The 26,924-nt window shown below is 52.9% G+C and overlaps 2 protein-coding genes and 1 long non-coding RNA gene across 6 annotated transcripts in view; 1 reads left to right on the top strand and 2 right to left on the bottom strand.

The window, feature by feature from the left end:
* The window catches only part of KIF21B (kinesin family member 21B), a 54,908-nt gene extending 46,024 nt beyond the window's left edge, over positions 1-8,884 (bottom strand). For all 4 annotated transcript variants that reach the window (XM_030818683.1, XM_030818685.1, XM_030818684.1 and 1 more), the window contains exon 1: positions 8,513-8,884. In XM_030818683.1, the coding sequence (XP_030674543.1) occupies positions 8,513-8,553 (41 nt within the window). In that variant the 5' untranslated portion in view covers positions 8,554-8,884. The remainder of the gene's footprint in view (positions 1-8,512) is intronic.
* Positions 8,885-9,118: 234 nt separating this feature from the next.
* Positions 9,119-13,935, top strand: LOC115836628. Its single transcript, XR_004031628.1, has 2 exons — positions 9,119-9,243; positions 10,582-13,935. It is a non-coding gene; the product is annotated as an uncharacterized LOC115836628 (long non-coding RNA).
* Positions 13,936-24,665: 10,730 nt separating this feature from the next.
* Positions 24,666-26,924, bottom strand: part of CACNA1S (calcium voltage-gated channel subunit alpha1 S) — a 73,435-nt gene continuing 71,176 nt past the window's right edge. Inside the window, exons 41-44 of the mRNA XM_030818682.1 lie at positions 26,664-26,749; positions 25,781-25,872; positions 25,391-25,534; positions 24,666-25,242 (exon numbers count right to left, since the gene is read on the bottom strand). Coding sequence (XP_030674542.1) covers positions 24,991-25,242; positions 25,391-25,534; positions 25,781-25,872; positions 26,664-26,749 — 574 coding nt within the window. The 3' untranslated portion in view covers positions 24,666-24,990. The remainder of the gene's footprint in view (positions 25,243-25,390; positions 25,535-25,780; positions 25,873-26,663; positions 26,750-26,924) is intronic.

The following is a 26,924-nucleotide window of genomic DNA, read 5'->3' as shown; positions in this document are numbered from 1 at the left end:
TCACTGCAAGCTCCGCCTCCCGGGTTCACGCCATTCTCCTGCCTCAGCCTCTCCGAGTAGCTGGGACTACAGGCGCCCACCACCACGCCCGGCTAATTTTTTTTTTATTTTTAGTAGAGATGGGGTTTCACTGTGGTCTCGATCTCCTGACCTCATGATCCGCCCGCCTCGGCCTCCCAAAGTGCTGGGATTACAAGCGTGAGCCACCGCGCCCGGCCTATATCATTGAGTTCTAAGGTGGGTGTTTTTGCCCTTAATTTACAAATGAAAGCTCAGAGAGAAACTGATAACTCGGCTCAAGGTCACATAGCTAATATGCAAAAAGGTTTTCACCTTTATTAGCCATCAGCCCTGAAGATTCAATCCAGGGGAAATCTGGGGAGAACTGGCATGCTCGCAGCTGCCCACTTGTGTGTAATTTGCACTTCAGGGACTTTTAGGCTGGCAGACACCCTCTTCCCTACCTCAAAGGCTTTGAGAAGAACCAGAGAGCTGGACTAGAATCACCTTTCAGATGGCCAAAATGTTAGTCCCTTCAGGAAAAGCCCCAGGGGGGCTAAAAGGATATCTGCTCTTTTCTCCTATAAGACCCCTGATGCCTTTCTGGAATCTTGAAAAGGAGCTCCTAGAAGCTGGTGAGACAGCCTAGGGAGGGACTGCAAAGTCAGCAAGCCTAAGGGGAAAAAGCAATGTCTGCCCTGATTCCATGATCTCTGCTTGTGCCCAGCCTCCAATTGGCACGCCTGGCTCAGCCTGGGCAGCGGGGCAGAGCAGAGCCAAGCTGCTGTGTCCTCTGTGGTGGATGAGTGAGTGTATGGAGGGGACACAGAGAGAAGCCCGGTGATGGCTAGTCTGCTTGGCACACGGGTCACTTAGCCATGTGGTGACTTACCAGGCACCAGCTCTTCCTCATCAGTGAGAGGGCAAGATCAAAAGGGAACTCAGCTGTAGCAGGAGGGATTTAGATAAGCTAGCAAAAAGAACTTCCTGCCTGCAAAGATGATTAAGCCTGGGAGAGGAGAGGCTGGAGGGGCCTGTGGAGTCGTCTTCCTCAGAAATCATTCGTCATTGATATCCCTCTTGCCTTGTTCTACGTGTTCTTCACCACCTAGGACTTGTCTGATGAGGACACATACCTAGTACTTTTTGAGAGCCTATGTGCCAAGCTCCTTTATGTACACGAACACATGTAATGTGTTAAGACAACCCTGTGAAGCCGGGGATATGTGCCCCATGTTACTAAGGCTCAGCAGGTGAAATTTAACAAGCTCAAAGTCACGCAATTTGTAATGGTGGAGATGAAATTCAAACCAAACCTGCCTGTGCCCAATCCTGAAGCATTCACCAAGCAGCTCTGCACCAGGGCGGGAAAGAGGTTGGCTTGGAGAAAAACAATCCCTTCAGAGAATCTTCTGGACTGATCCTACCGACAGCTGCCAGCAGTGCCACAAGCTGTCTGCTGGGAAAGCGTTTTCCCTGTTTCATGCTTAAGAAAGCTGAAGCCTGGAGCAGGGAGAAGTACGGAGTCGGGAACCCAGGAGGCTGCTTCCCTGTCAGAGGAAGGTGGCTTTCCTCTGTGGCAGAAAGAGGACGTCTACACCCCCACTTTAATGAGCCTCCTCTCCTCCTCCCCATGGCAGCCTGCCAGCTCTGGGGAAGGCGGCTGGAAGCAAAATCCCTGCTCTCAGGGGAGTCTGGCTCCCAGACACCCGGGGGCTTTTAGCTGACTTAGCCCAGACAAAGCATCTTCCCATAGAGGCCAGTTTTCTATAAAACAGGGTGGCAAGATCCAATTTGGGGTGCATGCCCTTTTAGTTGCAGGGGTAAGGTGTGGAGAGAGCCCAGTACTATTGGGGGCAGTGCCATCAGAGCTCTGCGACAGCCAGAGGGTCTTGTTGCCCTTCCGTTTGTCCCTCTCCTGGCCTCTCAGACCTTTCCCCAGGCCAGCCCTCCTGAGACTGCCCTCAGGACTCTGAACCCCTAAACAAGAAGGCTTTGTATTGTGGGGCCAAAGGGCATGGGTTTAGGAGGCCTTGGCTGGCATGGTGCAAGCAGTCTGTCAACCCTCTTTGCCTGATTTCTGCCCCCAATCACGTTCCTGTTCTGGGTGTGATACTCCAGGAAAACCTACAGGAGGCCTTGGGGTGTCAGCTTGGGATGCTTGGGGTTCAGGACTCTGACCCCACCCCCTCCTCTTGAGTGTCCTTGACCTTACTCTTTCAGTTCTTCCTAGGGTCTTGGCCACTGGCTTCTGAGTAATGCCAAGGGTCAGGCAGGCTAACAGGGCAGGGGTGCCTATCATGAAGCACCTTAAGAGTCCTGTTGTCTATGGCCCTCCAGGGTATCAGGATCTCAGCCGTGCAGAGGAATCGGGCCAGCAAGGAGACTGGGGTGAAATGTCAGGGAGCAGGGATGTGTAGGAGGAGCTGAGAGAAGGGGCCAGTCCCTGTCCTGAGTTGGCTATATCCCCAGCCTGCCACTGGCCCCACAAGCCTGGCTGTGAGCAGGAGCCAGGAACTTCCTGGGCCAGGGTCGGACTCCTCCAACTCTGGGGCCTGGGAAGAGGGTAAACCCAGCCCAGGGAAGCACTGCTCAGCTGTGCTGCAGCGCCACTCTCCCTGTCCCACCCCCATCTTGGGGCATCTGGCAGGAGTTTCCCATGACCTCCCCAGAGACAGGAGACGCTGCAGAGTCAGGCTTCGCCCAGAGCCCAGAGCTGTGACGGCATCGGCATCTGCATCTGGTGGGGAACAGCCAGTGGGGACTGGGCCCTAGGGATGCTCCCCTGCTGAGGAATGCAGAGCAACAGAAGGCTGGCTGTGGAGGGCAGCGAGCCTCTCCCCACCACACCGACCCAGGCCCCCTGCCCACACTGCATGCAGGACAGCTCTCCTGGGTGCACCTTAAGTCAGCCTCAGGTGGGACCAGCCCAGCCTTCATAAAGGACAGGGGGCTTCACCTCAGGAAGGCAGAGCGATAGACACTTGGGCATTTGGGGATGGGATGGCAGCATGACCTCCTTTCCACACCCCAGAGCAGCTGGAGGTAAAAGAAAAAGTCCTCCAGAAACAGGAACTGCAGCCAACACTGCTGCTGCCTGCCCTGTAGCTTCACATAGGGATCAAGGGGTGGATCTCTGGGGCCAAGGAAGAGCCATTCCAGTCCAGCTTCCCTCATGGCAGGGGAGCAACCTCTGACCCCCACCCAGCCCAGGGCCCTCTCAGTGCCCCTCCAGCTGTTCTAAGAGGGAGGGGCACAGAAGACATTGCTTTCCTCCTCAATGTTCTTGATACTTTCTAGAGGGTAAAATGAAAGGCTACGAGACCCAGCACACATGGGGTTCCGCCCTTTGGTGTGTGTGAGGTGGGGTCCAGCAAAAGACTTGGCTGCCCCCAGAATATCTTTCCTGAGAGAGTGCCAAGGTGGAATTCAGGCAGGAAGACACATGCCGGGGATGGCTGCAGTGATCTAAAAAAGGGAGAATGTGGTGGGAGAAGCTCCCCAAACACAAACGATGACAGCACAGATTTAGGAGCTAGGACCATGGTAGTGCCAGGCAGCCCCAAGCTGCTAAGCAATCCCATACAGGAGAATCTGGACAGCCTCAGCCCTGCCACACATCTGCACAGCACCACGTGCCTTCCCATTTTCACTTTCCCACATTCATGTTCATGGCCACTGTGTGTAGTAAAGCATTTGAAGAAACTGAGGCATAGAGACTTCAAGAACACAGCTAATTAGCACCTCAATTAGGAGGCAGCTTAGAGTTGCATGAAGAGCATGTGTTCACAACTGAGAATACTCTGGGTTCAAATCCAGCCTCCTCCATTTACCACCTGTGTTTGCGCATCTATACGAAGGGAATAACATCAGTCACCTAGCCAGCTGAATGGGATGCTGTAGGCACAGAGTAAGTGTTCAATACATTATAGTGCTTAGCCACCTCCTGGTTCATACTCCTCTCCATCACACTGTGCATTCTGCTCTAAATTAATGTATTAATCAAAGGATTGGAGGTGAATTCAATTTACTAAATAGTTCACTAAAGCTTAAACTACAGAGACATCTCTTAGGTACACTTACATTAGGGCCTATTTTATTTTATTTTATTTTTGAGAAGGAGTCTTGCTTAGTCACCCAGGCTGGAGTGCAGTGGCGCGATCTCGGCTCACTGCAACCTCCGCCTCCCAGGTTCAAGTGATTCTCCTGTCTCAGCCTCCTGAGTAGCTGGGACTACAGGCGTGCGCCATGTCCGTCTAATTTTTGTATTTTTAGTAGAGACGGGGTTTCACCATATTGGTCAGGCTGGTCTTGAACTCCTGACCTTGTGATCCACCTGCCTCGGCCTCCCAAAGTGCTGGGATTACAGTCATGAGCCACTGCGCCTGGCCTAGGGCCTATTTTTTTTAAAAAAACATTTTATTTATATTCAATTCCTCAGGAATCTACTCTGCATTTTGTTCCCTCCAAAGATTTTATGCCTGTCTTCCTCCAAGCCACTGCTCTTCACAAATGAACAAACCAGAACACAGCAGCTGTTCCCATTTTCCAGTGGGTAAAACTGAGGCCCACAAAGACAAACAGGGAAAGTGCCCCACGACGCAGCCAGTGGATGAACTGCATCAGCTCCTGCCCTGCCCTTTGCCTCCAGGGTTGCAAAAATAAGCATGCCAGGCACATATCACCTCTGCCACCTCCCTGGCCCGGGCCTGGGCCCCGCCCCACCTCCACTTGGAGGTTTTCAAAAGCTGAGATCCAATCAGGCAGGCAGGCTGGGTGGTGGAGGGGGAGGTTTCCGGGGCCTGTGGTTACTACACCCCACTTCCTTATGATGACATAAACCCTATTTCTGCAGCAAGAGGCCACCACCAAGATTCTCAGGTCTCCACACAGCCCACACGAGGCCCTGTATGGGCCTCAGTTTCTGAGAGCTGTAAACTGGACACAGGTGGCATTGACTGGCACTGACTGGCTTTGGGACTCGGAAGGCACCCCAAATACCCATTCCCCCACAGTTTCTTCTGTCTTCTTCAGTCTTTCTCTCCTAAGCCACCACTGCTCTTGGTTCAAAATTCAGATAGTCATTGACCAAGATTTCAGAGTAACCTAGAACTAGGGAAATAACTGCAGCTAGAGAACCCGAATGGGAGAGGGCTGCGGTGCAATCTAACATTGTCCCTTGGGTCCCTTGGATCCCCCCCAAACCCCTACCTATCCCCTACTTAACCCTGTAGTCTCAACAGATGGATGCTGGGCCGGCCAAGCACGGCCAAGCAGACTAAAGGAAGGAAGCTTAGGGAAGCCAGGCAGAGATAAGAGGGGAGGGGGCTAGGCAACACTGAGGTCTCCCCTCATGGTGGGGGCTCAGAGCTGGGGACTTGAAAGGGTCTTAAACAAACTTGCCATGTGACTTAGCTTCCTTCCCCAATCTCAACTTTGCCAACTTGCATTTCTTAACAGCTACCCCTTTCTCCCCCCATTTGTCAGGCCTATATCTCTGCAGCCTGGGGCAGGTCACAGCTCTGCCCCACCTCTCTCCAGCCTTGCTACACACCTCCTCCCCCAGGTAACAGCCAGTTCTAGTCCAGCCCAGGAAGCTGAGAATCTTTACAGCACAAGGGGATTAATGGATAAAGGGATCACAGGGCAGGCTGGAGAGGCCGGCCTGGGAATCCCTTGGTGCAAAGCCGACTAGCCTGGGTTCAGGGACAGATGGGCCAGACTCCATCTAGCTGGGGAGGCCACAAGGTGGGGCTTTTGGGGTCTGCTCACCCCTGGACCTTCTTCCCTTACCCTGAGCCCCAGGTCCTGAAAGTTTCCTCCTCCGGCTCTCCAGGAGCCCAGGCCTTCACTGAAGCATTTCATAGCCAGCCAGCTTCTATCTCTTCATCCCAAACAGATTGCAGGGCCAAGAGCCTTGGGCCTGGCACTTCTCACCTAGTCTAACAGCCCTGGGGCCTCTCTCCTCCACACACACACACACACACACACACACACACACACACACACACCAGACCACACCTGTCTCATTCCTGGCCTTCCTTGTCTGAAGAGCTGGACTCCAGGCTCACTACAAGTTATTCTCATGGAAATTCAGAAAGCACTTCAGTTGGATACAAGAAAGGACTTCCAGAAAGTCAGAAAGACAGCTGAACCTGGCAGGAGGTAGTGAGCCCTGGGGCTGGACTAGGCCCTGGACAAGCCTTGCCCTTCCCATAAATGGTCTACTGTAGTGCAGCCCACCACCCAGTCTTTCAGGTGAGAGAAGTGATTTCTGGGGGTGCTGCGGAGGAGGACGGGTAGAAGAGGATCTAAAAACAAGGAAAACTCCCCCTACAGCCCATCACTGGCACCATCTGCTCTCCTTCCCAGCCCAGCCCAGCCCCAGCTCAGTCCCAAGCTCTCTGATTAGAAACTGGGTTCTATCCAGGCATTGTCTGCCTTCCACGGCCGGCTGCCCATTGAGGTCTGGCGTGTGCCGGGGCTGGGTGCTCATGCTGGGGTGGGAGGGGAGGAGTGGGCGGGGCCCTCACCTTCCCGGAGACCCTGAAAGCCTGGCTTCTGATGCTCAAATGCCCCACCCCCAATCCAGATCACCAACTGAAATGCAAGGCGTGGGGGCACCGGGACCCCACTTAGGGCAATCTGACTGGGAATCAGAGATGACACACATCGTCCTGAACTGGATGCAGAGGGCAGGCATGATCCCTTCTCTGCAGAAAGGGTCCCGGGAAGCTTCTAGAGGTGGCAGTGGGAAGAGAACATCAGCTTCTCCTCACTGTGCCAATCCCAAGAGGCTCCCCGGGTGGGAGACCCACATCTTTTCAGCCCCAGTCCAGCCTGGAGACCTGAACAGAGGTAGGGGGCCTTTGTTTAGCTCTCTCCAGCAAGATCGAATCTAAAGGAAACCCCCCTGTAGAAAGGGCACCCCCAAGCCCCTTCCTTCCCGGCCCTCATTCACAATGGGTGGGGGCCAGAGCTTCATTTCCCTTTTATGGTGTTCTCGGACTCTCCCAATCTGCTGCAGATGCCATATTTACATTTCTCACTCCCACCCCCCAGCCGTGCACCCCTCCCTCAACCTCCGCAAGATCCTGCTGCAATGTCAGCCCCAGCAGCAGCCTGGCCCCGCCCCAGTCAGCCCACCAGGCACCTGCAGGGCTCCTCTTTGTCTCTCTGGCTGCTCAGGGCCAGGAAAGCTGTGCTCAAGTGATTCTTGACTACTGCCTAAGGTGCAGGGGTGGGGGTGCCTCAATCTCCTTCCCTCCACCCAAGCACGGATCAGTGTCAGCTCCTCTTTGGGCTGCAGAGGGCTGGCCAGGTGGCCGTGGCAAGGGGCATCTGCCCTGGGGCAGGAAGAGGAAAGCTTTTTCATTGCCATCTCTGACTCTGTCTAGGAGCAACCTCCTAGGACCCCTGGAATCTGGGTCACACATGACCCAAGGGATCTAGAGACCTGAGAGACCTACCCTAGACCTGGACAATCCCCGCCCCCTCCATCATACAGGGCTGGGGCAGAGATAGATGTTCTTTCCACATCCCTACCTTGGTGAGCAGCCCCAGATTGGCACTCTGCCGCCAAGACAACCCTCTCAAAGAGAAAAACCCAAAGCAAAAACTAGGAGAAGTGGTGAGGTGTAAAGCGTCTCCACCCAGCACAAAGAACACAGATGGCTCAATTTCACAGCATTTCCTGCTCCTGCACCTTTGTGTACCCCTCCCAATAGAACCCACCCAGCCATGTCCTCTCCCTGTCTCATTTCTGCCGGCTCAAGTCCCGGAGCTGTTGAGAATGGAACCCCAGATAAGTCTAGGCAACCCTCCCCTGCTCAATTTTATCTGAGTGCCTGAGGATGGGGCATCTGCATCACACCCTCCTGCCCTCTCAGAGAGAAGCACCTCAGATACACCTCTTCCTCCCTTCCTAGGCCCATCTCCTCTTGGGACAGGACTGGTAGGATTCTCCCCCAAAGCCATTGACTTCCCACAGAAGGCCAAGGCATCATCCCAGCTTTTCCGTTGGTCCCCGCACCCGATCTTTGTCTGCAGATCTGGCTCCCAGGGTGGGTGTGCTGCCTTTGCTAGCTGGACCAAGAGCACGTAACTAGCTGACTCGCGTGGATGAGGGGAAATTTCCCTCTCTGGTATCCCTGTATGAGACAGCAGCCTCGTGGGGAGGCGAAGAGGAAACGCACAGACGCTCCGGCCTGGGCCAGAGCTGGGTGTGAAATACCGGATTTCCTTGTTTATTCGATTTTCTGATCATTAATGGCTCCCAAGAGGGGCCCCAAATTACCACCCAAACAAAGCCACCTTCCAGTAGTCCGCGGGGTCGCCGCTCCCCTGCGGCAGCCTGGCCAGCGCGCGGCGCCCTCCATCCCGTCCCACGCCGGCCCCTCCTCCGGGAGTGCAGGCTCCAGCCCAAGCGGTGCTCGCGCCCCCCGCCCAAAGCCCACGCGAGACAAAGCCCGAAGCTTCTCCGCGCGCCCCCTTCCCCGCCCCGGGTCCCTACCTGACGGCCACCTTGACGCAGCAGTCCCCCTGGCCGGCCATGGCCCTCTGGCGCTAGGGTCTGGGCGTGGATCAGAGGCGGGGGTCTGGGGGCCAATGCCCGAGGCAGCGGCTGCGGCTGCGGGAGGCGGGGGCGCGGGCGCGGCTGGCGGAGGCTGCGGCGGCGGCGGCTGGAGGTGACATGCTAGCAGGCGGCAGGCCGAGGGGCTCACCCGCGGCCGGCCCCCCGGGGCTGGGCCCGCGCGCCTCCTCGCGCCATCGGGCGGCGGCGCGGAGCTAGCTGACAGCCGGCGGCGCGACCCGCCGCTCCCTACGGCGCGGCACACGCGCACACACCTCCCACCCAGCCGCCACCTCCCGCCGCAGCGCGAACAAAGGGGGCGGGGGCCGATCCGACCCCGAGCCCGCCCCGAGCCCGCCCCGAGCCCACGCCGGGCCCCGCCCCGCCCAGGAGACGCCAATCGAAAGCCCTAATGAGCAGTGGGGGCGGGACTCGCGCCTTTAAAGGGACCTCTTGGCTCGCGGCCACGGGGTGGCTGGGGGTAGGGGGCGGGATTGAAGGGTGGGGGCGGGGGTGGAGGTGGGGGCGCTGGACGCAGACCACGTTAGAACCTCGGCTCCTGGAGTAGCAGAACCTCGGCTTCAATGGGACCCACATTTCATAAATGAAGAAACTGAGATTCAAAGAGGGGAACTACCGAAGGTCACAGAGCGAGTTCTTGGGTAAGCATGGTAAGAACCCTGGTCTCCTGGGGATCCCACAGCGATTGACGGTTTATAGTTCAAAAGAGCCAGGAAAGCTTCCCTTCTGCATTTACTCCAGTAAATTCGCCAACCCTTCTCGAAGGGAGTTCTTGCTAGCCCCTGACTAAAATTCCCCCCACCTCCACCCTGCAGCATTTTAAAGCTCTTGTTTTAGTTGATTCCTGGCCAGGCTCCTAGCCCAAGACTAGCCCCTCCCTACTGCTAAACGACTGTCCCATTGACCTTTATGACCCACAGATGACTCCACTGGCCTGGCTCACACTCTGCTTGTTGTGGCTGTGGGGCCAGAGGGTCAGTGTGGGAGGCCTGAGCTGCCCTGGGGGAAAGGAGGGAACAAAGGGGGCCCTCAGTTCCGAGCACCTGGGTAGAGAGGCTGGGCGGTGAAGTGGGTGGGGAAGGGAAGAAGGAGGGCAGCTGCCTGCAGGAATGGGTATAAAGGACAAGGAGGACCATGGAGACTTTAACGCTGGGCCTGGATGGAGGAGGAGACCAGTGCTGCAAAGTCACAATTCCCTTCCCAGTCCACCTCCCTGCCTCTGAGCCCAGACGCCTCTTCCCTGCCCCCTGCCTCCCAACATTGGGGCCATTCACAGGGCCCCTCACCAGCTGCCCTCACTTCGCCCAGCTCCCTCCCCTGGAAAAGGCCCAAGAGGAGGACCCAGCTGCAGCTCCAGATGTGGATGGGGATCTCTGGGGGAGGGGAGGAAGGGGAGTCTGACTCCAGGCCTCTTACATCACCCTCAGATGATGAAACCATGTCAGAGATTTTGGCAAGGGTGTGGACTGGGGTTTGAGGATGCATCTGTTGGTACCATCTTCCTCCCCTTCCCTCCTCCACTCACATCCCCCTCCCCGCCAATAAGTGCTTCATGCAGTAGCTCAGATCCCTGTTTGGCTTGACCTATTAAGGTCAAATCGAAACCAAAGATAATTTCAAGGGCAAATTTCAAGGGCCAATCAACACATCCTTTTCATCGCCATGGCAAACAGGAGGAGCACCACCAGTAGTGCCCCCAGGATGGGGGCTGCAGAAGAGGTCTTGGTGGGATCTTGGACCTTTTATTAGCATTTGAATCTAGAGGAAGCTCTCCCTGGGGCCAGGGGATCACCTCTCCTGGACCAGGAGGCTAGCAGAATGTTGCAGTCATATCCTGCAGCATTCCTCCCCATCTTCCAACCAAAATAAGTCGTGGGGAGGAGACTAACACATATGGACCACCTACACAAGGTATTTTATGCACATATTCTCATTTTTTCCCTGTAACCTTGTGAGCTGGGCTTTTTTATTCTTTTTAAATTTTGCAGATGGGGAAACGGAGCCTCACATGTATGAATTCCAGCATATAAGCAACAGACTCTGGATTTGGACTTGTATATCTCATTCCAGACTTCCCAGATGACCACCAAGGCAGAAGGGATGGTGATGCCCAGGCAGAAGGGAGCTAGGCCGGCCCAGGCTTTTCCTCTAGGCACAGCAGACTCCAGGTTCAGCCTTCCCGGATGGTAATGTTGCATTCTGAAGAGCTACTTTCCCGCCAACTCATCTCTGGACTTCTCTGGGGCCCAACTCTGGTTTCCTGCCTGCAGGAGGTCCCCTCTGACTTCCGACAGTAGATGACCCTTCTGACTCACAGTTCTACTGCTGGGAAATGCCTCCAGAGCTGCTGCCCACCCCCTCTGCATCCCTCCAGGTCACTGGGTGTCGAGTCAGGAGAAGCAGGGATACACATGGGCGGGAAACTCAGGCCTCCTAAATGTCAGAGCCTCAGGACATCGGCTACTCAGAAGTAGCTCCCTCCTGGGCCACCGGGGAGCAGCAGGGCAGCCAGCATCCAGACATCCCCCCTGGGCTCTGCTGCTCAGAGGCTAGACAGAGAACCAAGGTGGGAAAGAGGCTTAAACCACAGCGTGGGGGAGATTTAGGTTAGATGGGTCAGAGGAAGTTTAGGACAAGCCTTGCCCTTTTCAGTCTCTGTCCAGCTTCAGCACAGCCACTGCTTCCTCTCTTTGGTTTTTTCCCATCCCCCTTCTCTCCCACCACCTCTATCCCCTTCCAGCTTTTCTTTCCTTCCCTCCTTCCCAAACCCCAAAGTTTCTCAGGATTAGCTGCCCATGTGCCTATCTCCCCCACCCCCATGCTTTCCTCACTGTCTGACAGAAACAGGCAAACACACGCACATGCACACAACCATGAGCTGGCCCTGAGAGTTCTCTGATTGGACTGGGGTTGGAGCCCCAGCTCTTGTCCTGAGCTGAGGCCCTTCCCCCAGGTATCTTGGGGCTTCCATCATTTCTCTTGACAGGAACTGTGGGCGTCTGGGCAGATGGGAACCTGGGGGAGGTGTGGGGAGCCCTCTCTGAGGCAGGAAGCTCCCACGCTACTGTAGTTAAAATACTCTGGCAGCAACTTGGGGCGGCCATCTGGGATGCCCAGATCTCCCAGGACACCCAGCTCTCAACAACAACCCTATAGGAACAAATCAAAAACCTAAGAGATACTTATAGGCCCTGGAAATGTCTCCCAAAAGTGGCCTGAACTTGAGCCCTGTTTCCTTTTATCTTCTTCAGGTTAGCACTGGGCATCGGCATTTGCAAAAACTCTCTAAGCATTAAGCAAAAGTTATAGGAGTGGAAGATACAGCATTCTGGACTTCCAGTCCTAATACCCAGCCACACCCCAGCAGCTATGCATGGTTCCATGGGAGAACAGGCATAGCCCATCCTGCTGGCATATAGTCCAGCAATATCTTCCAATGCCCACCTGGAGACTGAGCCCAGTTCTGCCCAGCAACAGGAGCTCAGAGCTCCAGAGAGCCTCTTCTGGGGTGCAGACTCAGGAGATCTTAGCTCAGGAGCAGACTTAGCCTGACTTCCTCTTTTATAGGAGGAGACAGACTTAGTTACAGAGGAAACCAGAGTTGTTATAAATAGCAAGGAAGGGAGAAAACTGCTATGGATTACAAACACGCCATCAATCTTAAAACAAACTATTTTTAGTTTCAAATAATAATGAGAGTCTAATTAATGCTCTGTATAACTTCAAATGTGGGATCTTTATCTACCTTTCTACTTTGTGATGCTTTCTAATACAGTATTAGGGCCAAAGGCAGGAAGAGATGTGGGCAATTCTCAATGTTACCAAATCCTAGATATGGAAAGAACCTGAGAAGTTTAGTCCAGCCCTTTCATTTTCAGTGAAGAAACTCAGGCCCAGAGAGGTAAAAGGACTTGTCCAAAGTTGCATAGTAAGGTAGGGACTGAGCAGTGACTAAAAGCCTAGTCCCTGTACTCCAGAAGCAGGGCAGTTTCCACGGCACCACAATAGAACCTAAAGGCTAAACATCTGTGGTTGGGCTGTTGGTGAGTTTATAGCCTGGATAAAAGTCAGGTCTAGGCCAGGTGTGGAGGCTCACGCCTGTAATCCCAGCACGTTGGGAGGCTGAGGCAGGTGAATCACTTGAGACCAGGAGTTCGAGACCAACCTGGCCAACATGGCAAACCCTCATCTCTACTAAAAAATACAAAAATTAGCCAGATGTGACAGCACATGCCTGTAATCCCAGCTACTCAGGAGGCTGAGGCACGAGAATCGGTTGAACCCAGGAGGTGGAGATTTCAGTGAGCCGAGATCACACCACTGCACTTCAACCTGGGGGACAAAGCAAGACTCTGTCTCAAAAAAAAAAAAAAAAGTTCTGAATGAAATAGCAAAAGACAGCCCAGAAGCTGAAATGTGGTCTTGTGAGTTACAGAGTTTTGGGTTCACATCCCAGCTCTGCAACTGACTAGCTATGTAACCCTGGGCTGCTGTGTAACTACTCCAAGCATCAGCTCCCACTTCTCAAAATGAGGATAATCACACTCACTTCATTACAGGACTATTATGAGGTTTAAATGAGGTAACGTGGGTCAAGCATCCAGCACAGTGCTCAGCAAAAAATAGATGTTAATTTCCTTCACATTTCCCTTGGATTCTCTACCCCTTCTTCAATGGATTCCTATCCTCTAACTGGACAGAAGGGCAGATTTGTCATAAAGCAGTCACGTGAGGGATAAGAAGTCTCAGATGAGTGTGAATGAGGCTGGGGGTGGGGGGTAGTTTATGGCAATGAAGTTTGTGTGGCACAAGTGGTCAGTGTCACATCCAGAGGGTGTGAGAAGACAGATTTGCGGAAAATTACCCATCCTCTGCTAACCACTCAGTGACGGGCCTCGGGGTCCAGGGTCAGTGTTTTCAGGGGAGGAGGGAGGCTGGGCATGCTGGGTCCTCATTGTACACAAATACCCCGGGCCTCAACCTCACACTGTGCCAAGGGTGTTACATAACATTTCTCTTTTAATCCTCACAACAATCTATGAGGCAAATACTGTTCTCGTCCCCATTTTGCAGAAGAGGAAATGAGCTCAAAGGTCACTTGGCTAGTGTAGTAGTCATTAGTGCTGTCTCCAGATATTTCCGGCTCTCTGCCTTCTGGCACAAGGTAGGACTGCATGTTCTCACTCTTTGATGCTAGCTGTGGACATGTGACCAACTTTAACCAATAAAACGTGGTGGAACTGATGTGCGTCAGCTCTAGTGGAAGCATTAAGACTCTGGCACCCTCACACCTATGTTGTTCATAGAGTGTAAATGAGAAATAAACTTTTATTGTTAAACCACTGAACTTACAAGTTGTGTGTTGCCATGGCAAGCCTGGCCTACCCTGACACAGTTAGGAAGGGGCAGAGCCAGAGTTCGGAGGCCTGGTCTGTAAAGATGCCAGATGGTGTAAGTACCTTCCAGAGATCGACCTGCTTGCCTAAGACACACAGAAGCCCCTTTTTGGGCTTCTTAGAGCCCTGTGGGGCAGGGGAGAAAGGTAGGCAGCCTCCCTACCCTTATCTCTCTCCCACCTGATTTGACTGTGATTTTGCGGGGTTTCCAGGTTGCTGAGCCCGGGGGACTGACTAAATGAGTGTGGTTTTGTATGAACCCTTAGGGGCTCATAGTCTTCTGGTTGGCTGTGCTGAGTTACTTATCAGGACTCTCCAGGAGACACTCTGAAAAGTAATTGGAAAATTCCGACTTCCTCTCTGCCCATCACCCAACTAGGAAATAGTTGGGTATCAGGACACGCCTGCATTCACTGCCAAATCAAAGATGGACCCTATCAAGTCACTCTTTGCTTTGGGACTCAGTAACTCCTCTGTGAAATGGAGCCATTTCAAAGGGTTAGGGTAACTGCTCGGAGATTCTAGAGGAAGCCCATTCCGGATTGTATAGATCTTCTCAGAGGTGCCTGCAAAATAAGAACAGCTACTCTTTCTGAACATTGTGCTGGGCGTTGCACTAAATGCTTCAGATCCATACAGTCATGGAATGCTCACACAACCCATGGAGGTAGGAACATAAAGAAAACCAGGACACCAAGAGGTGCACAAGGTCACACTGCAAGTGGTGGGCAGGATTCAAACTCAAGCATGCTGCCTGCCAGTTTCGTCCTCTGCTGAATTACAGGGAGGGAAAAAGATGAATCTTGTCTTGGCAGCTGCTGAGCTGCCAAGAAAGTGAGCACAACCCCCTAAGGAATTATGAGCTTCACTTGTCTACATAAAGACTTGCCCATGAAGGACCCCAGCAGCTTTGTCATAGGCCCAAACTGGAAACACAAATGTCCATCAACATGGGGAATGGATTAAGAATCTGTGGTATATCGTATGGTGGGATACTATTTAGCAATAAAAAGGAATGAACTATTGATACATGATACAATATGGATGAATCCCCAAATTAATTATGCTCAGTGAAAGAAGCCAGACCAAAAAGAGCACATGCTGTACAATTCTGCTGATATACAAATTCTAAAAAATGTAAACTATAGTGTCAGAAAGCAGATCATTGGTTGCCTGGCAAGGGGAGGGAACTGGGAGGGGTAGGAGGGCATAAGGGTATGAGGAACGTTTTGAGGTGGTGGGTATATTTATTCGTTTTTTCTTTTTTTTTTGAGACAAGGTCTTGCTCTGTCACCCAGGCTGGAGTACAGTGGTGCGATCATGGCTCACTGCAGCCTTGAACTCCTCGGGCTCAAGGGATCCTCCCATCTCGGCCTCCTGAGTAGCTGGGACCACAGGTGTGCACCACACCACCATGCCTGACTCATTTTTGTATGTTTGTAGAGACAGTTTCACCATGTTGCCCAGGCTGGTCTCGAACTCCTTGGCTCAAGCAATCTGTCAGCCTCAGCCTCCCAAAGTGCTGGGATTACAGGCGTGAGCCACTGTGCCCAGCATATTTATTGTCTTGATGGTGATGATGCTTCCATGGGTGTATGCTAATACATTTGTCAGGCTAATCAAATTACACACTTTGAATATGTGCAGGTTATTATACACTAATTATATTAAATACCTCAATAAAGCTGTTGAAAAGTAACTTGTCCCAACTTCTTTGTTCAAACAGAGGTGCAGAGTGGTTGGTGACTTCTCCTGGGCCATGAGGACAGTCAGTTAAAGTCCTGGCTACCTCTCCCTGAGACCACATGGCCTATGGCTTCATGGAAGGTCCCACCTCCCAAGAAGGGGCTAGTGGCAGGGAAGTTGAGAAACAGAGACGGAAAGGTGGCATAAAACTGAAGAGGGGGACGCTGGAGAGGAGCTGGCAAGAGGCCAGGCTGGGGATGTCAGAGAAGAGGAAAACAGAGATGAAGCCACAGGCCTGGGGACAAGGGAAGATGAGAGACAGGAGATGGAACCTCTTCCCAGACCTGGTGATGAGGAGGAGGCTCTGAGCAGTCCTAGCCAGGCCCCAGAGAAGCCATTCCCTTCCTCTGACAGATGCCACCCGTGTACGCCCCTGCCCCCGATGAAGTTAACACCACCACCCTGCCCTGGCCTGGTTGCTGTTGACGTTCAGTCCCCAGGATGCATCATTTTCTTGGATTTTAATAGATAATTGCCTCGGCCAGACCCTGCAGAGCAAATTGCCAGCAAATGTTCATTTAACACTTTAAAAATCGAGGGGAAGAGGAGAGGGCTTGGAGGCAGCACGTGGGGAGAGGTCAACCTCTAAAGTGCCAGCTCTCCAGAAATGCAGCCGGACTGAGAGTTTTAAGGGATGGTAGTGAATGCCAGCACTCCAGGCAGTGTGTGTACTGAATCTCATAGGACGGTTTTAGGAGCACTTCAAAGGCCTTTTTGACCAAGGTAGTCACATTGGCCTGAGGTGAAACAACTCTTGAAAAGTTAGTCTGTGTCCTCCCTTCAACCCTTGTATTTCCTGACACTTGTATCAATAGACAGAGGAGACTCTTTGCCTTAAGGAGAATTTGGGAATTAGGATCTAGTGAGGATGCGGAGAAGTAGGAAAGGGCCCTTTTTTCTCTTTAACTTCTAAACTCGGAGGATCCAAATAGCAGGCCGGGACTGGGTGGAGCAAAGACTTTAAGTCATAACCAAAATTAAAAAGAACGTAGAGGAAGAGGCCCTTTTCTCCCACCCTCCAGCGACGAGGGTCCCTTGGCCTGGAAAAGGGGAAGGAGGAGATAGGGGGCTAGGTCTTGAAGGAGGTCAAACCCTAAGACAAGAGGATCAAATTTGGGGCGCTGTGAGAGGCAAGGGAGGTCTTCCCGGAGAGACAGTCAAGTTCTGACGGTGGCTGGTGCTAGAGTGGCTGGGCCCCCACCTGCAGACCACTCCACATTATTACTGAGTCAGCCTTCGCCTCACCGCTCAGAGGGGACTCAGAGGGGCACCTCTCAGGGTGGTCTCAATGAGAAGAGGTACAGAAAGTCCCCATCAATTTCGGTCTGTATACTGCCTAAGAACCACCCTCCTTGGTGAGCCCCCATCCTAACCATTTTGTGTGGTCAGGACACATGTAAACTGTCCCAAAACAAAAGACAGAGAGCAGGGACTACCAGAGGGTGAGTGGAGGTACTTGGGTGGGTCTGGCTAGTGGGGAAACCCACCCTCATTATACCAGGTGAAATATAAAGTTACCATTTTGTAGACAAGAAGGCATAGAATATTGGCAATTTCAAATGATACCATCTAATATGTTCTATGTAACAGTCTCTTGCATTTGTCCACCTTTCCTCCCTCTCTCCCTCCCTTCCTGCCTTCCTTTTTCCCTTCCTTCCATTTTTCCTTGCTAGGAATACAAAGTTGATAAAGATTCAATGCCCGCCCTTGAGAAACTCACAGTACGCTTTGAAAAAACAAACTGCAAACCCCTAATTAGGATACAGTGTAATAAATGCCATAATGAGAGTTATCAGGTGCTCTAAGAGCACTAAGGAAGCAGCAACTAAGTTTACTTGGGTGATCAGAGAAGACTTGCAGGAGGCACTGTCAGGCTGAGACCCAAGGAGGAGTTTGTTGGGTGCAGAGACACTGTCAGTAGAAGCCTGAGAGTTCGTGGCCTGTGCAAGAGGGAGTTGTTGAGTTGCGTGTGGTTGGGCTGGTGCTTGGCAGGGTGTGCAAAGGGTTTCAGGCCAGATTAGTGGAGGATGAGTGGGGATTGGAGGGTAGGGGTGGATTGTCATGTGAGCCTCACAAGAATACAAGAAGTAAGAGGCTTAAGAATAGTGGCCAGGCTCCTGCTAGACACCTGGCTTCACCATTTCAGGGCCAAGTGACTGCAACTAATTCACTCAGCCTTTCTGAACCTCCATTTTCTCATCATAAGATGAGATTAATAGTAATACCTATTTTATAGGTGTTGCAATGATTACACGATATGAAAGGCAAAATGTTTAATGAATCAGGCTTAATGTATGTTATAGCCATTATTGTTCTACAGATGAGGAAACCAAAGGGCAGAAACATTTTTAGGAGAACACACAAGTGGGAATGGGAATGGGTGTTCTCCAAGTCCAGGGCCTCACTCTGCTGTACCCTGAACGTTTCAGGACAGTCTTTCTGAAGCTTGGTTGAGGGAGCCTGTAGTCTCTTCCCGGCTCTTCTTGTGAACTTAGTGATGTGAGGTACATGGAGTTCTTTCCTTCCCTGGGTCTTCATTTACCTTCTCCCCACCGTGGAATCTCCTCTTTCTTCATTTGACTTTATTTTTATTTATTTTTTGAGATAGGGTCTCACTCTGTTTGCCAGGCAGGAGTGTGGTGGTGCAACCATGGCTCACTGCAGCCTCGACCTCCCAGGCTCAAGGGATCCTCGCACCTCAGCCTCTCAGGTAGCTGGGATGACAGGCACGCACCACCATGCCTGGCTAATTTTCTTTGTTTCTTTCTCTTTTCTTTTCTTTTTTTCTTCCTTCCTTCCTTCCTTCCTTCCTTTTTTCTTTCTTTTTTTTTTTTTTTTTCGACAGAGACTCACTCTGTCACCCAGGCTGGAGTGCAGTAGTGTGATCTCGGCTCAATGCAAGCTCTGCCTCCCGGGTTCACACCATTCTCCTGCCTCAGCCTCCCAAGTAGCTGGGATTACAGGTGTGCACCACCACGCCTGGCTAATTTTTGTATTTTTAGTAGAGATGAGGTTTCACCATCTCTAGGCCAGGCTGGTCTTGAACTCCTGACCTCAGGTGATCCACCCACCTTGGCCTCCCAGAGTGCTAGGATTACAGGCATGGGCCACTGCACCCAGCCTCCTCTGAACCTTTCAAACCCCAGTGTCTGTCTCACCAAGGTATGTGACACCATCACGTTTTCAGCTGACACTCAATACCAGAATCATCGCTTGCCCCTTGTATTTGTGGCCAGTTTATTTTAAAAATGCTTCTGTGCTTTGGTTTCCTCAACTGGACTTTAAGTTCCATTGAGACGCCCAGTTATGGACCACAGGGGAAAGTAGCCATGGAATTAGAAGGCTGGAGGGCATATCCCAGATCTGCCACTTACCAGCTATAGGACCTTGCCTGCCAGTGGCCTCATTAGGAAAATGACAGGAGGATGACCTGTGGTGGGGTTGGCACTGTGAACTGTCAGCCCCAAGGCTGGGGTGACATGGTACTAGGGATCAGATGCCAGAAGAATGGGGGCAAGACCTTGTGAAATAGTAGTTGGGGTTAAGGTCAGCCTTGCATTGGCAGTGTCTTCTCTAGCAGTCTGGGGCAGGAGCCGGCCTCTACATCCACACCAGTTAGTGAGAGCTGGCAGGGCCTCTAGGAGGACGAGGCCTGGTGCTGAGGTGTGTGGGCTGCCCGTTGCTGCCGCCCCGTGTCCCCTAAAGTGCCCGGGAACCCCCAAGGTTGGCTTCCTCCTTACGGGTCTGACCCCATCACTAGCCAGCATCAGACAGTATCAAAACAACAGCTTCCTTCCCTACCTGTGCCAGGTCCTTCCCCTGTGACATTCATATCTCACAACCACCCTGGGAGTAGGAATGACTTTCTCATTAGACAGAGTGAGGAGCAGAGACTTCAAAGGATTATATGAACTGCCTGACCATCACTCAACATTGACACAAGGGAAGGGGATTCGGGCTTCCAAGGCTCTGCTCGGAAACACCTTGCAGACAGCAGCCACCTCCCTGCCTTAAGAGCCCAGGAGAGGCAACTCGGCAGGAGTCCCTCAGGGCCAGGGAGCTCCTCCCCATTCTGAAGACATATGGGAACTGGGGCCCACTGTCTTCCACCTTTCCAGAGACCCTCCAGCTGAGCTCCGTGCCCCCCAGATGGAGGGCTCCCCCAGCCCCCACAGCCCCGGCATGCATCTTTGTGTCTACCCCTCCTGCCAACCACACCCCCCTTCTGGCAGATCCCCCCACCCAGCAGCTGGGTCCCATGTCTGCAGGGAACTGTCAGGGAGAAGACAAGGGTCTGGCACACACTGTCCCTGGCCAGCGCCCCCAGGTAACAGAAGGGAGCCCACCTGCTCCTACGGGTACACTGTCTCTGTCAGGGTGTCCTGCTGAGGGGCGTCTGTCTTCTCTGTATTTGCCCACTTCTCCTCCCTCCCACTTCAGCCCTCTTCCTGCCACAATTTGTTCCTTTTAGGCTTTATTTGAGGAGCCTGGCAGTCCTATAAGGGGAAACCCACCTATTACTTCGAGCAAAGCTGATGCAGAGGTAGGATTTTGCACATTCTGATAAATTACAACATCTTATATGTTGCAAAGGAAAATGCCTGAACTTTTCCATAGGGTGAAGACCTAATAGGAAAGTTTCTCAGAGCCTGTGTTTATACATGTTATCTGTTAGTTAGGCTGGGAGGGACGGCATGGATTTGACAAATGGTGTACAGTTAAGGATGTGGAATTGGATGCTAAACTGCCTGGGTGTGATTCCCACCTTGGCTCTCTAATGAGTTGTGTGGTTAGGCAAGTTACGTTTGTTCTGTGTCTTTTTTTTTTTTTTTCTTTTTTCTTTTTTTAAGAAGGAGTTTCGCAGTTGTCGCTCAGGCTGGAGTGCAGTGGTGTGATCTCGGCTCACTGCAACCTCTGCCACCTGGGTTCAAGCAATTCTCCTGCCTCAGCCTTCCAAGTAGCTGGGATTACCGGTGTGCACCACCACGCTAGGTTAATTTTTTGTATTTTTAGTAGAGACAGGGTTTTACCATCTTGGCCAGGCTGGTTTTGAACTCCTGACCTCATGTGATCCACTCACCTCAGCCTCCCAAAGTGCTGGGATTACAGACTTGAGCCACTGCACCCGGCCCTCTCTGTGTCATTTTTGCAAAGTGAGGATGATGATACCTTTCTTAATTGTTAAGAGGATTAAATAAATTAATATATGCAAAACCCTTGGAAGAGGGTCTGCCATATAGTTAGCTGTTTTTTTTTTTTTTTTTTTTTTTAGAGACGGGGTCTCATTTTGTCACTCAGGCTGGAGTACAGTGGTGCAATCATAGCTCACCTTGAACTCTTGGGCTCAAGTAGCTCTCTCACCTCTGCCTCCCAAGTAGCTAGGGCTATCAGATCGTGCTACCATGTCTGGCTAATTTTTAATTGTGTGTGCTTGCGTGTGTGTGTGCGTGTGTATGTGTGAAGACAGGGATCTTGCTACATTTCCCAGGCTGGTCTCGAACTCCTGGCCTCAAGCAATCCTCCCACCTTGGCCTCCCAAAGTGCTGGGATTACTGGTGTGAGTCACTGCGTCCAGCCCTAGTTGGCACTCTATATGTGGTAGGCATTACTATAAGATGTTCAGATCCCTCATAAATAAGAGTGTCCTTTTATAAAACTTTACAGCATACACTTATGTTCCATTTTATCTTGTCTTCCCTAGAGATGAGCCAATTGAGCAGGAGACAGTGTAAGCAGCTGTGGGGGTGTCGAGTACTCCCTCCCGCCTGTGGGAGCTGCACCGTGGAGTCCAGCTTGTCACCCTCCAGAGGCAGAGCCCCTCCTCCCTGCCTCCTCTTGGTCTAGATGGACAGCCATGGTGGTGGAGGCTGCAGAGCTGAGCAGGTGATACTGGGCAGCGACCCTGCTGCGGGCAGGGTCCATACCCCACAGCTCTTTACTGCATTTATTTAACAAGCGACATTGAGCCAGCAATCTCTGTTGAAAAGTGCTCAGCCCTGGAGAGAGAACTGTGAACAACGTGGACACAGCTCCTGCTTTGTGGAGCTTGGTGTCTGGCTGGGGTAAAAATAAACAGGCAGTTACCACACAGTTATGGTCCCTACTGTAATGCAGGAGAGACGGCGGCCAAATTTCTGGGCCAGGCTACAGAGAGTTTGGGGGCGTTCAGGGAAAGCCTTCTGCAGGAAGTAATAGCAAAGCTGAGGTTTAAAGGGTGACTAGAGCTCAGTCAGGTAGCGGGCTCAGGACGTTTCCAGAGAGAACAGTACATGTGAGCTCAGAGGTGAGAGCTCCCTCTGGGTGGGACGAGCAGGAGACTTGGGCAGGGTCTGGTCTGGGAGAGGCTTGTGAACCCAGGCAAGGGTTTTGCTCGCTATTCAGAGGCCTTTGGGGTGCCTTTAAAAGTTTTCAGCAAGGAGACAAGATGACTGGTTCTTCCTTTTAGAAATATCAGAGACAGATGGGGAGGAAGAGAAAAGAGGAGGCTAGAGGCCCGTTCAAAGGCTGTCACAATAGATAAAGCATGAGATGATGGTTGAACGGATCAGGAAAGTGACCGTGAGGATGAAGGGAAGGGAGACAGATGTGAGAGATACTTAGGAGGGCAAATGTGTGGGGCATGGTGGGAGGGGGAGGTAGGCATCCAGGACAACACCCAGACTTCTGGCTTGAATAAGGAGTGGGCTTCCCCGAGACCAGCAACACCAGAGGAGTAGCAGGCTTTGGGGAAAGGATAAGGGGCCACCACTGGACAAGATGAGCATTAGGCACAAGTGAGACATCTATGCACAGTTGTCTGGGAGGAGCAGGATACAGAGACCTGGAGTTTAGGGGAGATTTTGACTAGAAATATAGATTTTGGAATTACTGGCACATACATGCAACTAAGATATGAATGTGTACTACATGAAAAGAAAGGGTCAAGGAGACAGAGTCTACCCGAGAGGTAGGCAGGCCAAGGGGGAACTCCCAAGGGAGCTTCAAGTTGGAACACACAAAGGGTAGGAGGAAATTCAGGAGATCTGACACTTGGGGGGAATTTCAGGCAGGGAGGGGGGTAAATTGTACCTCATGCTGCCTAGAAGTCAAGTAAGGTAAAGATGTAAGAGTCCACTGGGTTAGCAACCAGATAGTTAGTGACATTGGTGAGCGTGGTTTCAGAGAAGGGGTGGGGCAGAGGCAGATTGCCTAGAGAGGAGAAATGAGAATGGAAGGAGAAATAGAAATGTGACAAGGAGACCACCCAGGTAAGAAGTTTGGTCCTCAGTCAGGAGTGGTGGCTCACGCCTGTAATCCCAGCACTTTGGGAGGCTGAGGTGGGCGGATCAGTTGAGGTCAGGAGTTCAAGACTAGCCTGGCCAACATGGCAAAACACAGTTTCTACTAAAAATACAAAAATTAGCTGGGCATGGTGGCACACACCTGCAGTCCCAGCTACTCGGGAAGCTGAGGGAGGAGAATCACTTGAACCCAAAAGATGGAGGTTGCAGTGAGCTGAGTTCATGCCATTGCACTCTAGCCTGGGTGCCAGAGTGAGACTCTGTCTAAAAAAAAAAGATAGATCATAGATGATGGATGGGTGGATGATGGATGGATGGATGGATGGATGGATGGATGGATGGATGAATGGAAAAACAGAGAGAGACAGAAATAGGGAAATAGGATGGCTGCAGGGTCAGGCTGTTAAGAGGGAGGCACTTGGAATGTGTTCCATGCAGCTAGAAGAGGCCTGTGGAGAGGCAGAGAGAGGGCATAAGGGCTGGGGTAGAATCTGAGCAGCTGGCAGGAGAGAACTGGCTTCCACTGGGTCAGAAGGGAAGGAGGAGAATGAGACAGCAGAAACAGGTGGGTTCATCAGTGTGGGGACAGGATCTGAGGGAGAAACCTTCTGGTAGCTTCTATTTTTTTGTGGAGAAGGGAGCAAAGCTAGCTGCTGGTGTTGCGGTTTGAGGAGAGAAGGGCGTTGAGATTGCTGCACCGACAGGGACTAGGAAGCACTGGGGCCCTGCTGAGACTGGGGGCAGGGACGTACAGTGCATTGAGAGTGTGAGCGTCCCTGCCCTGCATGACTGATACCCCAGGGCCAGCTGAGAAGCCCAGAAGCTGACTGGGGGTTCGCCAGGAGGCTGCACGGGGAGGCCAGCGTGGTTTCCACAGCAACAGCCACAGAGCAGGCACTTGGCACAGGCTTAATGACGGAATGGCGAGAAGAGCAAAGAGTCCAGTGAAGGTGGAAGGATGCTGTGGGGACACGGAGGGCCCGGCGCAGAGTCCTGACCTCGCCTCTGGCTGTGCACCCCAGGGCTGTCCCATCACCTCTCCATGCCTCCATTGCTTCATCTTTAACGTGGATTTCACACCTACTTTGCACGGTTATGGTGGCAATAAAATGAATATTGTACATGAAGGTGCTTTGTAAACATAATGTATTGCAGCCCCTGGCATGAGAGCAGGTGTGTAGGTGGCATGCAGGAGGCACTTGGTAAATAGTAGCTACTGTTACTCATCGTTACTTGGCGTGGCTAAGAGGAGCCCTGGAGAATGTAGATCTTTGATATTCAAGTCAATAAACAGGGGGCAGTTGAGGGCTCCGAAAGCCTGTGTTGGCAGTGGACTGTGACCAATGCAACACGGTCGTAGCTTTGAAGATGTTTGGCCATGGTGTGACCTAGGGTGTGCGGCTGCTTCTGAGGCCACCAGTCCTTTTTCTGGGGCTGCTTGGTCCCAGTCAGTGGACTTGGCTGTGGACTTCAGGAGAACCCACAACAGGTCCCTCTCTGCCTCATGCAGAAAAATAATCCAGATGGCCTCTCTGTCTTTCTCCACAGCCCAGTCTCCCAAGCCCATGGGCAGGGTTCCTGGGGAAGGGACTGGGGGAGGGAGAAACACGAGTGTAGAAGAATCCAAAAAACTGGACAAGCAGAGGCCAGTTGCCAGTGTCACAGGCCTGGAAATTTTAATGTCCTGCAGATGGGAGTGGCCCTAGGCCAGACAGACACAGGCACTGACCAGGCCTTTCTGAATGACATTAGAAGCTCCATCCAATCATGCCTCTTGCTGGTGAGGGGTAGGGCCTGTCCAGCTACTTCCTCTGCACTTTTTGAGGTGGTTCCTGACCACCCCGCCTCAGGTCATGCATCTAGCTGCTGAGAGGGAGGGAGGCTGCTGTGGTGGGCTAGCCCTTCTCCACCCCAGCAACCTCCCCACCCCCATTGGTCATGCCAGCTCTAAGCCCATGCTGATGCTGTGTGGGCATCACAGCCTGGGAGGAATAAGGGTCTCCTGGGAGCCCTGGTGCTGGTCGAGGCTGCCCAGGGAGGACCCGAGGTTCAGGCATCCCAGGGAGCTGGCCATGCCTTCTGGGGCCTCTCGTCCTTTCAGTAGCTCTGTTGCCATGACCTCCACTTCCTCTGGTTCCATTTGGCAGGCATCTGCCAGGGCCTGGCCTGTTGCCATGATGAAGTTTGCATCAGCCGCCAAGGTGCCCAGGCCCCCTCGAACTAGAGCCTGCAGGGAGGAGAGTAGGCTGGGTGGGGTCTTCCTGGGGATCCACCTTTGGGGACCTGCCTCTGTTGGCCCTACCCTCTCTCCATGCCAGGCCATCACAGGGCCACCGCTCAATGCAGTCACTGCTGTGACCCAGCCCCCGGCTCACCTCTTGGATCAGCAGGGCTGTAGCTGGTGCTGAGCACCTGGAAGTATTCTCCCCATCGCTCCTGCTGTGGGGCGTCTCCTCATGCAGAGACCCTGATGTGGAGCTCTTTCTGTCCTCAGGCATGGGGGACTCCACCCTGGGGCACTGTTCCAAATGCACAAAAGCAAAGACCCCCACGGGGTGCTGGAGTCCACCAATGAGCCAAATTCCAGATCATCTGAAGGCAGCTCAACCAGGATCCACAGAAAGGGGAGGATGGAGGGATCCCATCCCTTCTGTACTATTGGACACATTGCTGCCACAGCCTTCCCCTGCCATGATCCCACTTCAAGTATCAGGCCAGGCAGGGTCTCTGTATGGAGTTTGCTCCCAGGCCTCTGCCACTGTTACCTGGCAGGGGGCAGGAAGTGCCTGGCCTCTTGGCATTGCCCTCTGGGTCAGCAGTCCCTTCAGCATCTCCACACAGGGTTTGCTGTGGGGTCCTGTGGGCAAGAAGGGACAAGGATAAGAGGGGCTGCTGACTCCTGCTAGGAGCCCCGAGTCAACAGAGGCTCGCTTGGCTGGCTAGCCACACCCTGTGAGTGCTCTGAGATTCTCAGGGCTGCAGAAGGTGTCTTAGAGGGTGGACACATGATGAGGCCCAATCAACTCCAGGCCAGGCAGGGCTGCCCCAACTTTACTGGCCCTGGTCGCTGTTCTTGAAGGTTTGGGAGAGGGGATAAGGGCCACAGTCTCTGGCCAAGCTGGTCCTCTGTGGTCCCTGGGTGTGTGCACATTAAAGTGAATGCGTGTTGGGGAACACAGCAGTATCCTTATTGCCACTAGCCCCCAGCATCCTTGGGGCTCCTACTGTCACACAGCAGTCTAGGACATACTAGACTACAAGATCATTTGCAGAAGGGCCCCAGAGTCAAGACGTCAGTGTGTCCAGGGGCTGCCCTTCCAGGGACCTGGGGCAGTGTGGGGACTCCTGCGCTGGGGATGGTGTAGGGGGCTGGGGGAGTTTCCTGGGAGGCGTGCAGAGGGCCCTTTAGCATGCACGGGCTTTCCCCCTTCCACCTCACTCAGCCACCTAGATGGTGCCCTGCTTCCCCACCTGGACAAGTAGCTGGTCCTGATGGTTTTCTCATTCCAGGGCCCAGATGATTGCCATTGTAACAGGCTCCCAAGCCAGCCCTCCCAGCCAAGTTCCCAGACTCTAAGAAAAGAGTGGGGCTTCCCGGACTCCTCTGGGAGAAGACTCAAGCTTCTTAGATGCACAGAAGGGACTGACCCAGGGCCCTGCAGGGTTGGCCAAGGGCTCGTCCTCTGGTAGCAGGCGTCTCTGTCTCTTCTGGGAACTCCTTTTCATAGTGGACACTGAAATGGAAGCAAGGCTGGGTGAACCAGAGAAGGCTGCTAGCTCTCTTGGCATCCCTGCCTCTCTGGCCCCAAACATCCTTTTCCCTCAGAGCCTGTACAAGGCCAACCTAGTGTAGTAGCCGTGACTCTAGGGCTGACGCTGCCACCACTGTGCCCCAGCCAGCCCTGACTC

The sequence above is a fragment of the Nomascus leucogenys genome, chromosome 9 (assembly GCF_006542625.1).
Source record: "Nomascus leucogenys isolate Asia chromosome 9, Asia_NLE_v1, whole genome shotgun sequence".
Lineage (NCBI taxonomy): Eukaryota > Metazoa > Chordata > Mammalia > Primates > Hylobatidae > Nomascus > Nomascus leucogenys.
Note: the sequence above shows the minus strand (reverse complement) of the source record. Positions and strands in the feature narration are given on the sequence as shown.